Raw genomic sequence first — 10,267 nt, forward strand, 5'->3', positions numbered from 1 at the left:
AAGGTGGACATACAAAGTAATGAAGAGATTTGAATCTCAGTAAATAAGGCTGCACTGATTGTAGCTGCATTGAGTTTCTACTGTGGATTGGTACTTGTGATATAGTAAATCTAAACTGTTATTTTTTATTTGAGATATGAATACTCTACTTAGAAGTCATGCAATTACTGTAAGGCGACAAATTTTTAAATCATTTGGCATTTAAATGATATTCCACACAGGAGTGTACTCCCTCCCGCCGTGTGCTGTTTATTTACCTCCATGACCTCTGTGTTCAGTACATTAGAAACACACATCGCAAACACAGTGAGAGGAAAATGAAACTATCCAGACTACTCCAGTGTGAGTTTAACTTTCAGCAAAGCTTACTCCATGAAAGCAAAACTGTAAATTAGGTTAAAAACTAAATCCTCTTAAGTGATTTTATTGGTCACAGTTATGTAATAAAACCACTAAAAACTGCAGGAAAAGAAAGACTAAGGTCAGCAAATGGCATGATTCTCTTCATAATGGTGAACTCTGCAAAGGTATATTTGTCTTAACCCCAACAAACTATCCATCACTCTGGTGAGTTCAGAGGGATCATGTCTCTTTAAGATGTAAAACCTGTTTTCTTTCTCTTACATGGCACATTGTCAGAGGGCACGCTGCGTAACCCCAAGTTATTAAGTTCAGGAGAAGGTCTTTTATGAAATTATGCAATCCCCACTTGACAAGGCAAGTCCAGGGCTTTCCTCAGTCTCTTTATTGTCCAACAATTTTCCACTTGAACAGACAACCTCAAGTGTGAAGTGAGAGAGTAAAGAGAGGGATTTGATATCCAAGGGAAACGCGCATGAATTCGCCAGAGGTTGATAGACAGGGCAGGGGCAGCCATGCTATTTACCCTTAGATATTTCCATGGGTCAAGGCTGTTACAGGGCCACATTCTCCCTCTTCTTGATCTTGTCAGGATAGACTGTCAGGCTGATGAAGAGATAGGCTGCAGATAGATGATGGTGTTGCACGAACACTGGGGCTGCAGTGAGCAGATACGGTAGCGAGACAGCAAAGTGACTTTGGCAGTTTGCTGCTGCTACTGATCAGCTTTGCATTATCGTGAGTTATTTAGGCTCTTCTGACCCCTGAGTCAACCAAAAACCTGATGACCATAAAAGATGTGGAATGAGAGAAGAAAGAAAACACTTGGTAGAAAACTTGATATCAAAGGCAGAAAGACGAGTTTGGATTCAAGTACACAAGCACAGTCACACAACTCTCCCATTTTTCATCTCTCTGCAGAATAATCGGGTTGCCCTTTGGCATCGATGGGATGTTTTGTGGTATTTGGATGGACACCAGGCAGTTTTCTTTTTTAATCCCATCACGCATTTCTCTGTTCTTTCCTCTGTGCTCACAGGAAGGTCTCTTCTGCTCTCATGATGTAAGGACTATTATACTCCAGTGCCACCTCCCTTCAGGGATAAGATTTTACGATTGCAACCTGACACCGTTTCTGTGTCCTATAAGCCACAGAGCTGTAACTCACTTCAAAGGCAGGAGGCATCAAATCACAGTGCACCCATAAATTAACCTGTCAGGACTTGGCCAATGAGAAGGCAGCATTAAATCTCTGCTGTCACGCTGGCGGCCAATGGAAAGACGATGGCTGTAAATCTGTCAGGGCCGCTCTGTTAACGGTGTTGTGGTGTGGTTGGGGAATCCACGGGGAGGGAGGGGAGAAAGTGAGAAAGAGTAGATGACAGAGGGAGGAGGGAACAAACTGATGGTTTAGAGGTATGCCACAGAAAATGCTTTCCTTTACATTCTTTAGCCTCGACAAAAAATACACATGCTGTAGTAAAACAGAGGAAGGCACGCAGAGGATTTTTTTTTTTTTTTGTCATGCAAAACAAGACTAAACATGAAATGAAAGAAAACATGTTTCCCTGATGGATGCAGCGGCAGCGAAATAACCCCAGCAGAAACACTCATAAAGGTTTACGGCCAGCATGGCTGTGTCTGATGTTCACTGTCTACGGTGAAAATGACTGATTGCCCTTCTTTAGTGCTCTTTTGCATCATTGCCACACCAAACCTTAGTGTTGACTGTTTGATACCAGCAGTAACCCCTGACTGTCGTGACACAGCACCATCAGTAGCACGGCCTTAGGATTACATCCTGCCTGTGAGGGTCTGGAGGAGGGTGAACCAGGGTCCAGTTGAGCCCATCCTCTAACCAGATGTGCCCCCAGTTGTGCACCTTCAGGGGATAATGGAATTGACCCTTCAGCACAGCAAAAACCTCAACAACTGCACTTGAGGATTTTGTTTTGCCACGGAGCCACGAAGAAACACAACAGGATCCTGCTGCATCGAACCGTTGCCAGCGAGGGGTATTTTCACATCCAGAGAGCTTCCACTATCACTCTTCTAAAGCATGCTTTCAGTAAAGAGTAATGCACTGCCCTACCTCGAGAGAACTGTGGGGAAAACAGCAGAGGGAAAACACATCAGGTAGAATATTTCCTCGATTAACAATGCCCTTGGTGGTGTACTTTCATTATCCTATCAAAGTTGAACATTTTCATGTAATAAATCTTACAGATCTCATAAAATAACTGGTCCTGCAAAGCAATGCTATTCCATCCCAAAGAAAAAAAACACAAAAAAAAAACGCTCCCTTAACAAATCCCACAATTTTTTCACCAACTTGTAACGACACCCAATAAACCAGACACATTTGTGGTGACGTTTTTATTTTGCATCAACAAAAAAATTAAACATTAGCATCACAATTTACAGTCATCTTATGTCATTACTATGAAAACTTTTTTTTCTTTCGTCAGAAACATAAATAGCAGGATGAGTTATGGCAAAGGCAGGCAGGAGTGCAGCGGTGGAGGTGTTGTTTTTGGCCGGCTTTCCTTGGAGTGGCCATGATTCTCTGTTCTATGGGAATCCATAAACAGACCCAGAGAGGGCAACTGGGGCCATAAACCACGTCAGGCTGCCACAACGCTGCTGAGGCAAAGGGAGCAGGCCTGGACCCGTACCTCCTCTTCTCTGCACACTCACACGACCACATGCTCTTCGAACAGTCTTCAATGACTTATTTCAGAAAAAGCTGTGTTTACCGTGATTCTGTAGATTTGATGGTAATTTGGTATATGTGGAAAAATTAAAATTAACATCAAAAAAATCAGGAATAGACTCATTTCCTTTCAAGTTAGATTGCTATTTTACATATTGCATTAAAATGATGTTAGTTATCTTAGTGCACGGAAATGTGAGAGCAGCAGAGGTAAAATAGCTTGTTAATTTTAATACAGTGGGTCATTAAACATCATGTGGGTCTTGCCCTTTGCCCCGCTCAGACAATGTAATGGCACTTCCTCTAATGCGTTTACTGTCCTGGATCCAGCATGCTGTCATTGTTTTCCACTGTGTTGTTTCTGTTTAGCAGGACAAGCCATTGGATGGGTGCTCGGGCCCATTGACTATGACATAAAGACTCTGTAAGCTTACAGATGATGATAATTTATTGGCTCTAATTCTCAAAGTCCTCTCACACACACACGCATACACAAAAGAAAGAGAGCGACTCTTTCACTGTATGCATCGATCAATTACGAGGCTCTAGCCCACACGTCTCTGACAATTTTACTGCATGTTATGTACAGCATGTCAAGCCATGGCGTTTCAAACTGTTATACTCATTCCTGTATAATTAATATAAATTACCTCGCTGGTTTTTATGATGGTGCAGCTGTAATTAGTGGATGAAAGCAAGTCACTGAGCTGCCGATGGTGCTGCAGGGCTATCTAGATGAAAAGTGAGGGTCTGGACAGGCACCTTGGGTGGGATCTGTTTTAACCCTCTCTCTTCCCCGCAGTGCCCTCGCTGGGATCTCATCTAATTACATTTACTGCTGTCTACTTCTGCTAACCTCGTCCTCTTTAACCTTCATCCCCCCCTTTCACTGAAACCACACACTGAGACATAAGCTGTCCTCATTATACCAGCAAACTGGCGCGATAACAGTAAACTGGTGCAATAATGGAGTCCATTTATTATTACCATTCTCTTTCGTACTGCTCTTTGTGCAGCAAAACACTTAGTCAGTAGCATCAAGACAGCCTCCATTCATGCTATCTCTGCAGCCATAAAGAGCCGCAGATTCAAGGACTGAAACAAACTGGAGTTAAGCCAAGACAGTAGGTCCACAGGTCAGAGCCAATAACAGTTTTATTGACTACACTACTCTGTGTTAGGTGAAAACATCAACCCACATGCATCCGGGCGCAAACACATACACACTTAGTCTTGTATCAACCGCTGTCCCCCAACATAAAGCATACAGAAAGTGTTTTAGGTGTTGTTTTCTTTGATTCAGCTAACTAAAAGAAATACATGTCCCTTCAAAGAGAAATACTCGTTTTCCTTATGCACACAAAAGTGGTTAAAATGGAAGTGTATCAGGACTGTATTTCACACTTTCAGGGCCATTTTCTTACTGGAGTTAACTAATTATTTTCCAGGGGAAGAGGTGTAAAAATTTCCCACAGGGAAAATAAAGGGTGAGATGCTTTAATTTACCGTCTGCCTTCCAACATTACAACTAATGCGTGTGATCCTTCCAACAAACTCCTCCAGGCCACGATAAGACATCTCTACATCACTTTATATAACTTCACTTAATGTTTCTCCCTTTGATGCTTGAGCCAAACTATTTCGATATAGATAACAAATCCTGTTTGGAAAAGAATGGCATACGTCTTACACATGACAGGTTACAAACAGCAACTTAATGACTTTCTACTCAATTCAACAGACATGTTACAGCACGCAAAGAAGTGTAGGATCATGTGTATGATTGTAAGGGCAAAGCAAGAGGAGACATGACATTGTAACAAGACCTGCCACCCAATGTGGTTGGAATTAGACATGGCTGCTTGTGTTTGTTGCACAGGCAACACAAATCTCATGCTGGCAAAGAATATCTTCAAGTGATCAGAATGGGAACATATGGGGATACCTCGCTGCAAGAATGCAGATAGATCATTTCTACTCCTGTAATATGCATCAGGTACCAACATGATGTAGTGCCTATTCTCACACCCATTCCTCTCTGGAGGGTATCCTTCATTTGCATTCAAATGAGTGTATGAGGTTAGTGTGTGAAGGTGGGGGTGCATACATGGAGGCACACAATTCATGATGCACACTGTGGCTCTCTTTAGTGAAGAAATGAATCAAGTGTGTCTCCATAAAACTTATCTTCATGTCACAGTACACAGTACCATGCAAGCTCCAGATCATAGCTGCATGAATGAGCCTCCTCCCCGCTCTTGTTTCTACTACAGTATTTATGTTCCTCAGCCTTGCACTTTGCTGCCACCGCCAGGAGATGGAGCCCTTGCATTTGTGTAGATGTCTCCTGCTGTGGTCTCAAAGAACAAAGAGTGCCAAACGTATCAACTCTGACATTAGGAAACATTAACTCTTAAAATCCAGTTAAACGTCGGTTAACAAAACAACACGGTACGTCGTGTTAGAAATATCACAGCTGTTCACACGTCAGTCACAAGAAATGTTTATTAAATGTATTTGATGATGGAAAACCCCCAGATAAAAATAATGTAAAGCACACCCCTGTGATCAGTGGTATGACTACAGTACATGTTGTTCATTTTTTATTCACAATATCCATGTAAAATAAAGAACACAAAGAGTGGCTCTATGCTTTCTACAGTAATCTATGGGTGACAGGATCGTGAGCTGAAGGATACAATTCTTGTGTAGGAGACACATGGAATGTTATCGCAGGCTATGATGATGCTTGTCAGCGTTTTACATCTGTAGATAGATACTTTACCCGAATAAACAGTCAGATTCCTTGATGAAAAAATAACAAACCAACAAAACAGGACAGGCCAGCCGTTAATGGAATGTACACCGTATCGTATCCTTGTGTTGATTATGTCATACAATGCAAGGCTGTGCAAACACAGAAAAACGACAGAGGAAAAAAAGGAAAATGAATCTTTGTCAAGCAGTAGTCCTCGGAGTGTGACTGGATCTGTCACTGGCGCTCCTCACAGCTTTGATTGAAGGAGTGGAAATCAGAGGAGAAGAAGTATGAGGATCAGTGCCATTAAGTTTGGGCTGTACAGCGGCTCACTGGTAGACTTTTGCAGGTTCTATCGTAGAAGTGACCACTTGATCTGTTCTTTGGCAGACTGAAGCACCTGTGGAGGAAAAATTGTTTTGTTTAATTAATCTTTAACTGCACTGGCCTGTAAAAGAATGGCTACAGTATGAGATAAACCTTAAGGGGAAAAACTATCAAACAGAACAAAATGAAAACAAGTGGCATCATTGCAGAGATTAGAAGTATCAATGCTTAAAAAAAAACAAAGTTACACATTATTGCCAAAATACTGAACAAAAAAAGATGAACAAGTGATAAATGATGAGAAATATGCAAGACCTAATTAATCATCTTAATTCATTGAATGAAAGCTGAATCATAACCATAAAGCATGAGGACTGGGCACAGCCATTAATCACGGCCAGAGGAGGGATGGCGGTAGCCAGTCTCAGGCCTCTTAAATGACAACATTAATCAAGAAGAGCTCACACACACAGACAGGCTCCTGTAAGAGCTAAAAGACAGGAACCACCGTTGGCTACATACCATCTCACCACAGAATAATTAGCAATCATGTACACTGTCGTGCATACAAGACAATGCAAAATATGAGAACCCAGAGGCAAGTGACAAACTATGAGTCGAGGAGAACGACACTACAGCAATGCCCTTGTATTTGCAGGTTCTGAAGTAATGAGTTTGAACAGTCAATAAACTAATGGATCTTTTAAACTTTACAGCAGAGAGAAGATCAAGGTAGGAGTGTTTTTCTTACCTGGGTGACTGTCTGCTCTGTCAAAGGCACATCATCACCCTACAAGAACAACAATATTATATTTACAGCTGACATAACCAACATCAAACTGTGGAATCTTTTTGAGAAGATAGAATCTTACTCTAAGAGCTACACGGTGCACAACTTGCTGTGGGTCACTCTCTAAGATCACCCTGCAGGAGATGCATAGAGACAGACCAACAATTATTAATCATGGAAAAGGGCAGCAGTAAAACTCTAGCCTTTTTAACAAAAGACAACTCAGCATTGGCAGATTTAAGCCGCTCAGTTACTTACCCTCCATCTACGATTTCATCCACAGCTAAGAAGAGCCCCTCCATATTCTCCAGCAAAGCCCTCCTCTCGACATTTTTTCTGCAGAGTTAAAAAGACATACATGTGAAGCTTAACTTTGTAAGACATCTGAAGACGTCTGGTCGAAGTCTTGTGAAAAACGGCCACCAGAACTCACCTCAACATCTGACTCAGCGAATCGAAGAGGCAGTTTAGCACAGCCATTAGCATAAGCTGTAGAAAACAAAACAACACATTAGAATCTGTCCATGTCTAATGAACCCACTGTATTGTTCTATAATTTGGGGGTGGGCAAAATCACTCAAAACATTACGTTATCTTTCTTCATGGAATTACATTTACAATTTTCTTTTTCAGACCACAAGGCACACACTTCCTTTCAATTTCTTTCATGTTTTACCCTTGTCAGATCTTTGCAGTCTCTAAAGCACTTTTAATTAATAAATAAAATATCTAATAATAATGCCCAATTTATTAAGATATAGAATTACTATCAAGTGAAATTCAGAATGACAAGTGCAAAGTTTCTTTTTGATGTGAGCATATATTTCAAACGGAGTTGTTGTGTACATAAGTACAATCACACAACAGAGAAAGGAAGTCTGCTAAAGTGTAAATTATTAGTACTTAATAGTCTAGTGTACAGCAGGCTCATAAGTTTAACACCTGGTTGCAGTGCAAGAAATGTACAAAAGTTAACTCTTTATAAGAAACACGGATAAAACTGTGACTTTAAGTTTCTTTGTAGTAGTTTGGAATATTATATTTGAGGAAAATACCAATGCTCAAACTGTACTGTTTGATCTCCTATAATTCCAACCATTACACAAGTTCTAATGAGAGGAGACTAATAGCATTTTCTGCAGATAAATGTTTGTCTGATTTTGCTCATCACTGCATACTTTAATTTCAACTCTACTTAATCATGTTCTTCAAACAAACAAAAAAAAAGAAAATTAAGTTTACCTCATTTTCATGTGAACTTCCAATCACATAAAAGAAGAGGTCGATGTTGCTCTTGTAGACAACAGTGAGGCCCTCAAGTAATGCTATCTCACCTAAGGGGACACAGAAAACAGGTTGTTAGACGTGTAGTGAGAAAAAGTGACTGTTGTTAAATATGATAAACATTACTTACTGTCCGTCCTGTGTGTTTTGTTGAATATGTTCTTCTCAAACGCCTTCTGCTCCTTCACTGTCGGGTATGTGTCGTCATAATACTGTAGATAGATTTCAATGACATGTTATTTTTGATATCCAAATGCATAACCCACATCAGACAATATTTAGTTTAAGTTCAATCAAAAGGATGATACTCTACATACATTTTTTTTTTTAATATATATTTTTCTTTTTAATTTTTGTCTTATTGCCAACAAACAGTACGTAGGTCAATCTTTCAATAATTTCTAACTTCCCAGACGATCTACAGACCTCGACCAGAAGCTGATTTGTTCTTACTGAAGCTGAAATTCTATGAGAAACGGGTCATAAAGTATGGCTTTATTATTTTAAAGGGTTGAGCATTTCTAATTACACTAGTGCATTGTTTTAATAAATTATATTAAATTAGGAATTAATGGTGCATTTTTTGGGAACTATTTTTAGCTGTGGATTTGGTGCACTAGTGAGAAGTACAGCACAGTATTAGGACGATGTGTATAGGTGTATATTCACTCAAAATAAACAACAAAGCCCACATTTATGGTAATAAAGGAATATGTTGCACTGTGCTTTGATGTATGAGACTTTACCACAATAATTGTAAGTAGCATCAAGTCACTGTAATTCATTGTTGTTTTATACTTTTAATAGATTTACTGTCACTTAAAAATATATATTTGCTGATTAAGTGTTTAAGGTAAAGCTGTAAATCTTGGACCAACAGGTTCAGCAAGAAAATGTTTCACCAGTAAGTGTAATTACACAGTATAATTGCCAGAAAATATACCTTGGCATAAAGCCTGTCTCCATCGTTGTCCAGAATAAGAACTGCTTTGACGGTGTACAAGGATGGTTCCTGTGAAGGTAGCAGACATTGAGCAATGACTTTAATCTACACACATATGTTATGATTCACGAAAAAAGTTATTGACCGTATGTTCTGATCAAATTGATAAACAATACGGCAAAAACAAACTCTGACGGGGCGATGGTGGAGGAGCAAACGTGGAGTGAATTTAACAAAAGCAATGCGACCAGAGTCCGAAAACTAATATATAAGTATATATGGTTAATCGTCATGGGAAGTCATGGCACTTCCACATCACCAGCATATACGAAGCAGACTTCGGGAAGGCTAGCTAGTTAGCCAACAGAGCTAACCCGTTTACGTTTGTTAGCTTTATGTCAAGTTACCTCGACAGCTCGCTAAATGACCATATTTCGAGAAGCATATCTCAAGAAGGGAAGCAGTTACAAGCAAAAGCGTGAATAATAACATGCGCTAACATTACCAGTATGGGAGAATCCATCTTCTTTCTTGTTAGCACACTAGCTACAGAGCTAGCAGCAGTGCACGTAATACGTCCAGGAAATGAGGCTCCCTCCTATTGGCTGACGTGGTGCGTGACGTAGTTACGTACAGGGCAAAGATCAGTTCACTGCACTGCCAGTAACCGGGACGGGAAAAATTATTTTAAATAGAAGGTCAAATTATGTGGTTACGGTTATACACTTTTGGGAAAGTAGCAACTTTGTAATGGTCCTCAGGTAAAGTCAAAAATGTCCTCCACCAATCTTATGTATGTAATTCTATGCTGCCTCCTGTGACTGCATCCCAATATTTTAGTAACTTTTAATTCCTTTAGTCATACATCTGAAGTTCATCTTTTCCAAGCTGTAATTCCCTGTCAGTGATGCCTTTAGGGACCTTTTTTTTTTGTAATGTGTATACATAGGCACACCAAGAGGTTTATTTTAGAGTTCTAATTTCTACAATGAATGAGGCAGTTAAAACTAATGGCACTTTATGAGTTCACTGGCTTAAAGTGGTTGCCGTTTTTTTTCAAAGACTGTATGGTAACCAGAAATCTCTCGTTTT

The 10,267-nt window shown here is 40.0% G+C and overlaps 1 protein-coding gene across 1 annotated transcript; it reads right to left on the bottom strand.

Moving 5' to 3' along the window:
- Positions 1–5,560: 5,560 nt before the first annotated feature.
- copz1 (COPI coat complex subunit zeta 1) lies at positions 5,561–9,767 on the bottom strand. The gene is made up of 9 exons (XM_008286933.1): positions 9,681–9,767; positions 9,176–9,244; positions 8,363–8,444; positions 8,191–8,282; positions 7,382–7,437; positions 7,207–7,284; positions 7,031–7,082; positions 6,910–6,948; positions 5,561–6,231 (listed from the first exon to the last, which is right to left on the bottom strand). Exons 1-9 carry the CDS (start codon positions 9,696–9,698, stop codon positions 6,184–6,186), a joined length of 534 nt encoding a protein of 177 aa, XP_008285155.1. The 5' UTR covers positions 9,699–9,767; the 3' UTR covers positions 5,561–6,183.
- Positions 9,768–10,267: the final 500 nt, after the last annotated feature.

This window comes from Stegastes partitus, unplaced genomic scaffold, assembly GCF_000690725.1.
Source record: "Stegastes partitus isolate 25-593 unplaced genomic scaffold, Stegastes_partitus-1.0.2 Scaffold476, whole genome shotgun sequence".
Classification (NCBI taxonomy): Eukaryota; Metazoa; Chordata; class Actinopteri; family Pomacentridae; genus Stegastes; species Stegastes partitus.

Coding starts and splice junctions, on each gene's coding strand:
- copz1 (XM_008286933.1), bottom strand. Junction 8,283..8,362: donor CAAAACACACAGGACGGACA/GTAAGTAATGTT, acceptor GTGTCCCCTTAG/GTGAGATAGCATTACTTGAG. Junction 6,949..7,030: donor TGCACCGTGTAGCTCTTAGA/GTAAGATTCTAT, acceptor TTGTTCTTGTAG/GGTGATGATGTGCCTTTGAC.